Raw genomic sequence first — 13,425 nt, 5'->3', positions numbered from 1 at the left:
GAAAAGTTCACCCTCAAGCTACAAAACAATGAGATTCAAAATAGTATCACTAAATGGTAGCTCTAGAGATCCTTTGCCCAGATGAAAAGGTCAATAAAACGACAGAGGTTACAGGTGCTAACAAATACTTCCTTCTCCCTCCCTTTAATTTCTGCAAACCGCTTCATCTCACAGCAGGACGAGAAGGACATAACCACAAACACTGCCTACTCCGTAAGGCTTTGGATTTCTGCTGGGCAAGCAACCAAGAACAGCCTTTTGAGTTGAGAAAAGCACAGGCAAAGAAAATAATATGGCCTCCATCCTGTCATCTGCTAAAGCAAAATAAAGACACTACGCCATTTGGTTTTTATATTTATGCAGCTTTCCAGAATCCTTTCCTCCATTTTCACATCCGTGTCCTACGCAGATCTCAGTCAGAGAGTGGTTTCTGTGGACTGCTCTGGAGAGCACACAACACGTTTTCAGGAGTAACCAATGTTAACCCCACACTACTGAAACTGGCATCACACTCAGAGGTTATGTCAACATTCTTCTCTCCTCCGGGCAGGTCTTCCACACAGGAACTCCTCACTCGACCTGCTAAGAGGGGACCACACCACAATCCCCAGGCCAGTCTGGCAAGACTGCAGATGCAAGCGTGTCCAAGCCCCAACGGTTCAGACACCTCACCTCCTTGCTCAGCCCTGCCTTGGCCTCTCTGCCAATCGTCCCTTTCTGTTTTCTTCCCTGCTGTGGTAAAAATAACTTCCTCTTGAAGAGTCTAAATCTGAATGTGATTTCACACACATTTTTTGGCACGTCGGATGAATTTTGACACCAAAGCAGAATGAAATCACAAGAAATCTGCAATCACATTTCTGTAAAACTCCAACCAGATGAGTCAGTTCCATGTTTTCTCGTATATTGAGAAAATACTTCCAGGCAAGACAAGATGCTATAGTCTAAGCACCACGTCAGTTCCTTCCGTCCTGTGCTTCTCACAGACTCAGCCAAGTCTCAGAGATGGAGGGAAACAGAGCAAAAGGCAGGGGGGCTATTTGCTGTTAACTGAGTGGGCTTGCTGGCTGTGGTTTTGAGTGTAGAAAAGGGCCTCTCAGTGGTCAGACCACCCAACAGAAATGTGGCCCCCAAAACTCAGATTTTGTTTTTAGGACCAGAAACAGGGCTCCAGAGAGCTGCCCCCAGCTCCACTCACCTCTCATAAGTACAGAACAGTGGTGGATGGGCTACAGTCCTTCTGAAAAGAAGACGGTCTCCGAGAGAGTCACTTCCAATAGTGCCTCCTCTCCACAAAGTAGGTGCACAAACGGAGGGAATTGGCAAATTCCTCATTTCTACGGGCCAGTGAAGGGCGACATAGACAGAGGAAAGTGATCAGATGCATAAGAAATTGAAAATCATTTCATCTCATGTGCTTATTGGCCACTTGGGTTTCCTCTTCTGTGAAATGCCTGCTCATAGTCTTTGTGCATTTATCTCCTGAATGCTCCTTTCTTATTGGTTTATTGATCTATCTGCATATTAATCCCATTTCCTAGAGAAACATCTGTCCCCAATCTGAGTCTTTTTGCTTTGTTTATGGGATGTTATTGTCCAGAAGGTTTTACTTTAGCGTCCTTTTTTTTTCCTTTGTGGTTTGTGCCTTCTGTGTCTGCAAGTGACTTCAGATGAGGAACTACTGGAAAATAGACCGATTTGGACAAGATTTATGTGTGTGGGCGTGGGTGGACCTGACAGTCATCTTCATATCGTCAATTCTTTGAAAGACAAGGACGTCAAATAGATTATTCTCCGTAGCTCCCAGAAGAACTAGCAGAAGCAGCTGGAAGCTACAAGGCAGTAAGTAGCTCACCACACAGTGAAGAACCCCTCAGCCATTGGAGCTGTCCACCAAGGAATGGAACGATCACCAGCAGGCAGCAGGGCCGAGGTTGTGAGAGGCCTTCTTGAACAACACAAGTTTCTTATCCTTACTTGTTTTCCTTCTTTCTTCCTATCTCATTGTTAGGCTCTGAATGCTGGAAAGCCATCTCTTCCTCTGCCTCCTCTCTCTGCCTTCCTAGGGACACTCTGCTTCCCATGATTTCTGGAGCAAGATTCTCCCCTTACGGCCGAGATAGGCTGGGGCAAACTGGTGATGTTGGGAAAACAAAACAAAACAAAACAAAACAACCACTATGATTAAGACTTTGAAAATGATGGCCTAAAATGTTTTTGTGTATTTTACTTGCCTTAGCCACTTGACTCCTGCAATCTTTTAAATAAGCATTTGTCTTCAAAGGGAATAGCCTTATATTTTCAGTTGCTACAATTAAATGGCTTCTTATCTCTTTCGACACATGATTTTAAAAGTGGATGGGACCTTAGAAAGCACCTAATCCAATGATTCTAAAGAGAAAAGAGGCACCATCCCTGGGGCTGCATATAAAAATCAGCTAAAAAATTTCTTTAAAGAACTCCAAACCAGCCCATTCTCCCCCTCCTGGCCACTGGGACATATTCCTAGACAGACCATCAAGACCACATGGAAACGTTGGTGCTGACGGGGGTTCTAGGAAAGCAAAACAATTGAAACTCATAGATCTAATCAGGCTTCTTCATTTTAGAGGTGAAGAAACTGAAGCCTAACAGGCTCATGTGACTTAACAGCACTGATCACTGAACTATTCAGGGACTCCTTTCAGACCCAGGTCCAGTGTCCCTTCCATCAACCCGCACGGCTCCACCTCATAGTTCCGCTTATCCAGTGAGAAGGCATTCATGTCAAACAGCCTTCGTATCAAAGCAAGAAGTTCCGTGCTGGAATCACAAGGTCATAGTTTCCCTGGGCAACATTTAACTTTCTACTAAATAATGTAAAATCACATTTACTGTCAACTTGTCAAGGACTTGGGTGACCAGCTACAATGGACGGTAATGGCCTTGTGGGTCTCACTTGCCCCAACACCCATCAGAGGCTGGGCAGATGAAGGCGACATGAAGAAGTGAAGACTGGGAAACAGAAGCGTGTCCACCAGTCTGTTGGCAAAGACAGGAGCCGCTACTTTGGTTCCCTGCTGTTGCCCTGACTTCTAATGGAAGCAGAGAGAAGACAGTGGCCCTACTACCAGGCATGATGATTCCATCCTAAGCAAGAGAAGTTCTTGTGGCAGTCCCAGTGTATGCCTGGCGTTACGATTGTTGGAAAGGGTGTGACTTTTCAATCACTAGTCCAGCCCTAGAACAGTTGGTGATCCCAGAGAGTGAGCTGCACCACACTCCCTCTGCACAACTATTTTTATTTTGTGAATGCAGGGGAAAAAGTGTGGATTAATTCAAAACAGAGGAAGGCAGGCTATGCAAAGAATGTGTTCTTTAAAGACTGTTTCCAGGAAGTGAAAGAGAGGATAAAAAGCAGGAAGGTTTGTGTGTATATAATTAACGGGGCAAAAGACTGGAGCTTGTCAGCTGTTGAAGGGCCCCTCCCAATCTGAGAGGGAGGATGACAAGATAAGCCACAAAAATACTAGTTCAGTAACTTCGTATTTCTTGGTTAGACTGTTTCTTTCAAATGGAAGCCAAGCCATGAGTGAATTTACACACTCTATGAGTGTCTGTGTGTGTATGCACATGTGTGTTCACATGCATGTGTGTGTGTCCCAGAAGGAGAGTCTGAGAGAAGCAAAGAGTAAGGTGAGAAAACTGACATTTGTCGAGTTCAAATCATGGGCTTTGGGTTAGAGGAGTACCCTATAAACACCAACGATTAATCTCATCATGTAGATCATAACACCTGAGGTTCAGAGAAGTCAAGAAACTTGCCCAAGTACTCTCAGCTAATAACTGGTTGCACAGTGATTCACCCCCAGATCTGTTTTAAAACATATTCTTTCTAATGTCTGATGCTTCCGGCTCACAGTAGGCCTTCACTGAATATTTACTGAATGATTGACCGAAGGAATTTATAGGTTTCAGAATACTTTCATTTTTATTTCCATCAAGACAATAAGAGCCGGACTCACTGAACTTGAAAAAAATCAATGGTGTTTCCAGAAATGCAGAATGGTTATTTAAATCATCTGTGAATGGAGTAAGAATTACTTAATCAAAGCCATGACTTAAGGTTATTTCAATGTCTTTCATCAAACAAGAATGAATAGTTTCGTGCATTGAGCCCTAATTTTATAGTCTATTTTTTTGCGGTTCTAGATAAAAATCCACTATGCCACTATTTCAAAAACCACATCATCTTATGGTCTCACCTTCTTAAAGACTCAAAGTCATGTTTGAAATGTTGTAGCTAATTTAACACAAATTGCTACCTAGGGAAGACACTGACCTAGAGAGAGAAATAAACTACTATTCTGCAAACTCCCAAAACAACTGGATTCAGGAAAATGACAAGAAACAAGAAGTTTGCATTCTAGTTGTTTGCAGCCAAACCTCTAGATTGATCTCAGGTATTCTTAGTTACAGGGAGAGCCCTACAAATTTACTTCAAAATCTCTACAGGTAAGAGGTGGACAGTGATCCCCGTGCACAGAAGGTAATGTTTATAGAACTATATATCATGGTGGTTTTAATGCCTTTGCTTGGAGCATATGCTTCAAACAGCCCAGAAGAGATGGGCGGTAGACATCAACTGAGCTCGAATCTTTCCTGGCACCCCTTGCCACATTCTCTACTTAAAACAGTGACCAAACAAAACAGGCTAGGAACCCTAGCGAAGAACAGTCTGCTTAGCAAATAATATATTGAATCAACAGATACTTCCTGCAGGCCAGTGCAGAGCACCCAGGAGAGGTGTCAGAGTAGAGATGGAAAGCGCTGACTAAGCTTCCTCCTTTCAAGCAGCTCGCCCACAAATTATCACAATACAGGGTACAATGTCAAAACTTCAGAAGTGATCACGAAATAAATACTTCAGGAGTTCAGAGATCATCATTGGAATTTTAGCTTCTTAAACCATCAACACAGAGGCAACAGAAGAAGCAAAGGCAGGCAATGAGACAAGAAAAATGAGCCGGTGGCTATCTTTGGGAAATGATAGATAAAACGGATATAATACCAGAGACAGACCAAGAGGAATAGCATACTCTGAACACCAAACAGCTCTCTGGCTCTTTAATCTGAGAGTTACGAATTATTCAAATTTAAGCTCTACCAGCAGTCTGGAACTGCCTGTACTTATTTTAAAGCTTCCTATTTTGATAATATATATTTTTAAAACCTACTAAAAAGTTCTAACCCTTTTGGTAAAGCAACATTTCTTCCTAAAATTCATAAGTTACTTTCCTAACGAGAAACATATATAGGAAATATTGCTCCTATATTTTTGTTCTGTATATTATACCACAAAGGAAATAAAAAATGAACTGCATATGAATTCCAATTGTAGGAGAACGCTCAAGATTTCCTTGGTAGCCTTTCATACATTGTATAAGGAACATAATGTACCCAAATGTTTTCCCCTGCTGAGCTCATCAGCTCCATTCTAGTGAGCAAATACAAAGACCAAATATTCCCATCCATTATACCTTAATCTCCTGTTCAAAATTGGCTATGCTCTTATTCCACATCCAAGTCACAGTAATCTTTGTGACATCTGTAAAATAGACAGATGCTAGCTATCCACAAATCAACATACGTTAGAGCTTTGCAGACAACCAAAGTGTTTAATATTTGAAGTAATCTATAATTGCAAAAAAAGACCCCCAAGATTCTTTTGAAGAGGTCCCTGTTTTCAACCAATTGTTAGGAATTTACTTAGGTTTTACTATATAGCCAGACATTGTACTTAGCACTTTGAAAGTGACTAAAGTATAAAATGAATTTCTTGCTCCTTGAGAAGGTGCATACTTATGATATAGAAAAGAATACATAACAGTATTCTGTTTCAACCAGTATCATCATTTGCAATTTCAAAATAAGTAGCAAAATCATAGCTGAGAAGGGTCTCGTATCCGGAATATATAAAGAACACTTAAAACTCAAAAAACAGAACAACCTAATTCAAAAATGGGAAAAGGATGTAAACAGACATTTTCCCAAAGAAGATATACAAATGGTCAACAAGCACATGGAAAGATACTCAACATCACCAATCATTAGGAAAACGCAAAACAAAACCACAATAAGATACCACTTCACACCCAGTAGGGTGGCTAGAATCAAAAGAATGGAAAATAACAAGGGTTGGTGAGGATGTAGAACACTCATAGATTGCTGGTGGGATATACAATGGTGTGGCCACTGTGGAATGTGAAAAACAGCTTGGCAGTTCCTCAATAAGGTCAACATAGAATTACCCTATGGCTGAGCAATTCCACTCCCAGGTATACACCCAAAAGAACAGAAAATGGGTGTTCAAACCAAAGCTTATATATAGATGTTCATAGTAGCACTACTTACAATAGCCAAAAGAGAGAAACATCCATCAATGGATGAATTGACAAATAAAATTCATACAATGGAATATTATTCAGTCATGAAAATAATAAAGTACTGATACATTCTACAACATGGATGAATCTTGAAAGCAATATGCTAAGTGAAAGAAAAGAATCACAAAAGACCACGTTAAATGACTCCATTTCTATGAAATGTCCAGAATAGGCAAATCTACAGAGACAGAAAGTAGATTAGTAACCTCTTAGGAGAAGTGGGGAAAGAAGAATAGTGATAGCTAAATGGCAGTGGGTTTCTCTTTGTGGTGATGAAAATGTTCTAAAATTGACTACAGCTATGGTTGCACTGACCTATGACTACGAAAAAGAAAACTGTTGAAACCTATTTAGCAATTAAAACTTTACATGGGCGAATCATGTGGTCTGTGGGTTATATCTCAGTAAAGCTGCTTAGAAATTAATAGCATACACTGAAATGTGCTTCATTTGGAATTTTCATGAACAATTAATGGCTACACTTTTGACTTCTGCAAATAGGAATTTTTGGTGAAAGATTAGTGTTTCTGTCCCCATTTATGATAAATAAAAGGAGATATAGATATAGACATAGATGATATAGAGATAGAGACAGAGATAGAGATAGAGATAGATATACCACTGTTTGCTTAAAGTTGAACTTCTATAATAAAAATAAATATAGATAAGACAATTTATTTTGTGGTCGTCTTACTTCCTTCCAAAAAAAAGCAAGTTATAACTCCTAATAATTCTAGCGGCTACAGTCGACCAAATAAGATTCTTTATCATTGTCCATCACTGGAGTAGAGCTGCAGAGAGGGCAAGCTTCTGTTTCTACTCCTGCAGCTTCCCTTTGGGGAAGCAAAATATATTATTTCTCTTGGGACTTAAAAAACTTGACCATTTTTACTCTAGTTTCTCAAATACAAAACCAACTAGTGTTTTAAACTTGGCTTGATGACAAGGAATTTGAAGAAAGACAGTATCCAGATAATACATATTTATATGTATTTTTAAACAATTCATACTGAGACTAGTCTACATTAAAAATAGTTTACAAGGCAGAATGCTTTTCACCATTCATTCTATGTGTTTATGGAACAGACTGCCACAGTGCAATTCCATTTTCTGTTCTTCCTCTAATACAGTGCTACTGTGTCCCCATCCAACCCTATAAGATAAATTTGCAGCTATGAACAAGAATGCCATTTTCTTTTTATGTCAACAATTTCTATTGATAACATCATATTTTATGCATTCATTTCCTAGATTGCTGTCTGGGGCCTGGAGTACTATATTTAAACCATACATGATGTGCAGAAGAAAAATTAAATTTGTCTTTTAAGGTTTAGAGAAACTATTTTGGAACAGATCTGGATATCTATTTTCACATTTTCCTTTAAATTCATTTAAACATAGAGAATTTTAAATTCGATAAAGTTACCTCTTTTTCTCTCTCTTTTTTTGACTCAAAACTGTCATGCTCATTTTAAATATATATAAAGATTGGCAATTCTGAAAACTAAAATAGTATATATCCATTTAAAGTAGTATAAATTAAAAATGGAAAGGAAAGCGTATCAATTTGAGATCAATCCAACAAATATAGTTCCCATAAAGGCTAAATTACATATCCAAGGCTTGATGATAAGTCCTTGGAGTTTGCTGGTTGCATAAGATCAGTAGTAAACCATCTGGCTTATTCAGTTTACATCAATGCAACGAGTGTTATTCCAAGTTTTTGATAGGTCCACAATTCATAAGTAATGAGGCTAGTGGCAGAAGCTGCACCATAACCTAATTTCTGGGGAGATTTTATTTGATTTTTGTTTGTTTTCCTTAGAAAATCAAAGTCTGAATTGCGCTTCAAAAAATATGAAATTTCACTGAATTGAAAAGACTGTGGTCTCCAAATTTAAGGACCGCATTTGCTATATTCATCTATTTACCCCATTGTATGTTTGTGTTCTCCTCCCTCCACCCAATTCGAAGCAGGAAAAATTCAAGACAACAGTTATCCCTGCTTACTCCCCAAACTTACTGTCATGCATGAGACCCCGCCCGCTGTGCCATTTGTCATGCAGGGCGGCCTGCGGGGTCTCCCATGGAGCCATAGGTAGGGGAGTCACACCACTACACTCTCGCTGGCGGCTGGGTTGGAGACACAGGAACCAGGAGCAACACAATTCTCAACCCTCACTGTGCCGCTGGCAGGCTCAGCCACCATCTCCTTGCTGGCCCCCATTTTCCGCTAGCGTAGCCACAGCAGTTATATTTGTGGCCGATGGCTCACTGGTTACAGCTGACGCCCAACTAGCCACAGCTGATGGCCATTTGATCACAGTCGATGGCCATTTACTACCTGAGCCAGCACCTTTCTATCTGAGGCCGAGACCCTGGAAACTGCTTTCTGGGGCTCTGTCCCCACACTTACTTTCCATTTTTCAAATTTGTTGCGGCAGAAAGTATCTTTAAGGAGAACAGGCTTTGCCTTTCCCCAAACTGACTAGAAAGAAGGAACAGTTTGACCCTGCTTCCTATGGGAAGAGAAAGCATCATTACAGACTCCTTTTCTTTCCTTCCTCACACTATACTTTCTGGTTGCCCTGCTTCACCCCATTCTCTGTATCTCCTCATCTCAGAAAGTCTAAAGCCAGCTAGGGCCGCAGATGTTGGCTGGTCTTTCCCTTGAGACAATGGTGCTTAAGCAGCAAACCAGATGCATTTTTAAAAGTCGAAATTTAAAAAATGAAACCATGTACATCACCTTTAAAATACTTTATAGATAACGTATCTCTCTCTCTCATCTCCCCTCTTCCTCTCAAATATGTAGGAAGCTTCCTGAAAGCAATGCTTTATTCTAGAACAATGGTTCTCGAGCTTGAGCAGCATCAGAATCACCTGGAAGACTTGCTAAAACACAGATTGCTGGGTTCCACACTCAGACTTTTTAATGCAGTGGGTCTGGGATGAGACCGGAGAAAGTGCATTTGTAACAAGTTCCCAGGTGAGGCAGATGCTGCAGGCCCAGGGACCACACAGAGAGAACCACTAGCCTAGAAGAAGGACACCTGGTAGAGAAAGAGAGACGATCAGGAATTTAAGATTCCAGTCCCATCGCCTCCAGTTGTGTGGCTCTGGGGTGTCGAGATCCGTAGTACACGGACGCAGCACGCAGAGATGAATACAGGAAGGCAGACTTTGGGCACACCAGCTGCTTGAATTATTTCTCTTCTCTGCTGACCCCTCAAGACACGCAGAGGAGAAGTAGCAAGAAAAAGAAAGTGAAATTGTGGAGATAAATACGATCATTTTTCACCAGTCAACTCTTTTAGATTCCCACTTACATCTTGGGTATATTTCCATGTTATATCTTAAACTGCCCATAGTACTATACAAGGAGTACCCGAATCAGACATACTTGGGTTCAGGTCTTGCTTTACTTGCTGTGTGTCCTTCAGTAAGTCAGCAAATCTCTTTGCCCTCATTTCTCCCATACTGAAAATGGGACTAACAGTGGAAACTGCCTATAGCATTACTGTGTCGATACAATTTCATCCTGCATGTGCATGGCCTGGCACATACACAATAATGTTAGCTTTTCTTGTAAATGGTCCCATCTCTTGGCTTTCCTATGAGAATATTCAATATTCAAGATCTTAAACAGCATACGACCTATTTTGATACAATAGGTTCAGTTATTTCAACAAATAGTTATTGAGTAACTGCTATGTGTCAGATGTATAACATTATACAACGATATTACACAACGATATTAAAATAATACCCTGTCAAGAAAAATGTTTGTTATAAATATTATTTTGATTTAGAAAATTTTGACTTTACATGAATTTATATTTAAGAATAATATTTTCCTCCAAGAATTGGCTAATGAGGGAAATTGAGAGGATGTGTTTACTGACCACAAAGTTTGTTTTGACAGACACTAAAATAATAGAATGGAGGAAACAAGGAGAAAGTAATTCTGCAGATACCTTGGCCTTGTATTATTAAGGGTATATTTTAGACCCTCTTAAAGACCACAATCCCACTTTTCCTCAAAATCACTGTATTTACGTAACAAAACAACAGGGACCAAATTTGGACAAGTGTGTCCTATTTTCAGTTCACAATGACGTCATTTTTTTTAACCCATCATGTCAGTCAGAAATTTAATGATCATTTACTAATAGGAGGAATGTCCAATCCTTTAGTTCTTCTGGGTTCCCTGAGTGAATGCTGTGAATTCACCCTTCTGCCAACTGGGCCTCCAAATTTATCAGGCCTCATTTTTTGAAATATATAATGACAGCACTAAATTCTGGATACGTGTATTTGGCTGAATTTTTCAAAGGTAAACGTGACAGATATTGAAGTTTCTTGATTTCACCCTCAGTAGTGCCTTTGATCCTTCCTCCTCCCAGAGTTTTCCATTTCCAAGAAAGGTATCAGAACCATGACATTTTAGTTACCTTTGTGGCACTAGCAGGTGTCTGAAAGCCTATAAAGCTATGAGACTCCAAAATACACAACTCAGGAAAAGAAGAGATTTGACTCCTTAATAAAAGTGCATATTATCCCAAATCCTCTGGGGGTGGGGGATAAAAGATGCTCAAGATTGTACTTTGGAAATCTACGTGGACAATATTTTCCTTTAATTTTCCTTAAAGCATCTTACAAAACCATAGTTCCCCAAAGTTTCTCAAGAAATAGAAATGTTACTTTTAAAATCTGAGCTTCTATATATGGACAGAGCATTACTTTATCGGCGTTTACATTTCAAAATGCACATGTACATTGTACAATGCACAATGCCCATTTCAAATGCTGCGTTTACATTTCAAAGTGCACATGTGTCACTTTGCTGAAGTGGTGTTTTTCCTTCGAAAACGGTGTGCTATCGAGACTTGTGGCTTCTGAGACGAAGAGACTTTGGTGGGTAAGTGTGGCAGCCTCCATCCAGCCTGCTGGAGTCTTTTGGTCCATTACGATTCCAGCGCTTCAGCGGCTTCCCTTTGCGCACCCGCTCGCGTCAGGCAGATGCCGGATGTTTGTCGGGTGGCTTTGGTTTGTCGGGTGCAAGAAGCTGGACCCCTCCCAATGTCTACCACTTCCCTGAAAGACTTCTTCTGGCCACAGACTTGTGAAAGATTTGCATCCTGCCTTGGCCAGGGCTCGCGAACCAGCGTAGTGCGGGGACCTACCTGGGCGTGCGCTTCCCGAGCCGGGACAGGGAGCTGCGGGTCACGCCCTCCCTCTTGGAGCCGCCTTTTCACTCTGGGTACAACCCCTTCCTTACCTTTGCTAAAAATAGGCGGGCTCGCGCCTAATAAACCAAGCACACCACCACCCCCACCCCAACACACACACACACACACACACACACACACACACACACACACTCGTTCTAGCTTGAGACACATACAGCAAAGAGGATCGTCCAATCAAAGCAGGTGACATTGCTGGCCAGGCTGAGCTGTGCCCTCAGACAGCCCCAGACCTCCTGGTGCAGCCGACTCCCCACGTCCCACTCGCTGCGGGCCACGGAGTGAGCAGGAGCGGCCAAAGGACAAGCCAGCTCAGAGACGACGCCGAGCCTGAAAACTGCCCCTGGGTCACCCAGGCCCGCGGCAGGAGAGAAAGTTGCGGGGGCAGAATTCGCTGAACCGACCTTGGAAAGGAGCTAAACCCACCCGTCACGACCGGGATCGATGAACAGGACAGGACTTCGGTCACTACAATGCCAGGGAAAGGCTATCCCTTCTCTTCGCTTCTCCGCACACAGTCAGGCCTGATTATACACCCACTCGTACACACACGCCTGCACTCCGCTCCAGATGGGGTGGCGGAGGCGGGGAAGGTATGCAGCGCCCCGCCCCGGGGTACCTGTCGGGCCCGTCAACCCAGCGGCGCCCCTGCCTCTGTACAGGCTGACGGTCGCGCGGGAGGCAGCAGGCGCCCCGGGCCGCAGCACCCATGCTCACGGGCGTCCCATCTCGGGAGCCTTGGAGCCCAAACCCGCGGGCTTGGCACCCGAGGTCCCCGGCGCGTCCCCACTCCCCCGCCCCCCCGGCACAACTTTGCGCGGCCGGCGCCGCCCTCGCGCCTGCCTCCCTTCCTTACCCAAATACTGCCGCAGGTCGAGCAGGAAGCGAGGGGGTCCCCCGCTGAGCTGATAGAAGAGAGAGCCCAGGCAGAAGACCAGCAGGGTGGCCATGCAGAAACCGTAGTCCCGGAGGGAGAAGCGCAAGAAAGGCAGCAGGGAGACCCTGCGCTTCCAGCTGCCCAGTCCAGGAGGGGCGCCCCCCAGAGGGGCCCCATGGGGCCAGGGATCCGCGCCGCCGCCGGGATGCTGCTGCTTCTTCTTCATCGCCTGCACCGCCGCCTCGCACAGCCTGCCCGTGCCAGGAAAAGGTCACCCATCCGCCTGCGAGGAGGAGAGCCCGGCCGGCCGGCTGCACATGGACAGGGCCGCGCGGAGGGCAGCCCGGGTGGGGGCGGGGAGGGGCCGAAGTTGCAGGGCTCAGGAGACTTTCCTCGGCATGGTCCCCGCCGCCGCGGCCCGAGCGGCCGAGGTGCCTGGCCCCGTCTGGGGGGCGCTGCCCGCGCCCGGCCCGCTAGCGTCCCCACGCCCCGCGCCCAGCCGCGCCTCGGGCTCGCTCGCGGCCGCCGGGGCTCGCCTCCAGCGCCAGCGTGGACCCCCCGGCTTTGTGTCTGTCGGTCTCGGCGTGTTTTGTCCCGGTTCAGGCTCCTCTAAAAAAACGGCAGGGAGGAACAGGAGGCGGACACCAGCCCCTCGCTCCACCTCCTTGACAGGGGTTTTCCTCCTTCTCCTCCCCTTTCTCCCTCCGGCTCTCCGCAGCCTTCTCTCCTCCCTCTTCCCTCCCTCTCTCCGCTTGGGTCTCCGGGTTTCTCTCGGTGTCACGTTACTGCCTCTGCCTGGGGAGGGGCGGGGGGCGCGGCGATTATTCGCAACAAGGAAGAAAGTTTCTGGGTGTGTTTTTTCCTTCCCTCTTTC

The 13,425-nt window shown here is 44.0% G+C and overlaps 1 protein-coding gene across 2 annotated transcripts in view; it reads right to left on the bottom strand.

Moving 5' to 3' along the window:
• UST (uronyl 2-sulfotransferase) overlaps positions 1–12,981 on the bottom strand; it is a 263,751-nt gene extending 250,770 nt beyond the window's left edge. The window contains exon 1 of one of the 2 annotated variants that reach the window (XM_033102766.1): positions 12,531–12,981. In XM_033102766.1, the coding sequence (XP_032958657.1) occupies positions 12,531–12,777 (247 nt within the window). In that variant the 5' untranslated portion in view covers positions 12,778–12,981. The remainder of the gene's footprint in view (positions 1–12,530) is intronic. The other variant, XM_033102765.1, reaches the window with a different exon arrangement.
• Positions 12,982–13,425: the final 444 nt, after the last annotated feature.

The sequence above is a fragment of the Rhinolophus ferrumequinum genome, chromosome 3 (assembly GCF_004115265.2).
Source record: "Rhinolophus ferrumequinum isolate MPI-CBG mRhiFer1 chromosome 3, mRhiFer1_v1.p, whole genome shotgun sequence".
In the NCBI taxonomy this organism is placed as follows: domain Eukaryota; kingdom Metazoa; phylum Chordata; class Mammalia; order Chiroptera; family Rhinolophidae; genus Rhinolophus; species Rhinolophus ferrumequinum.
The sequence above is the reverse complement of the archived record's forward strand: the minus strand, read 5'-3'. Positions and strand labels throughout refer to the sequence as shown.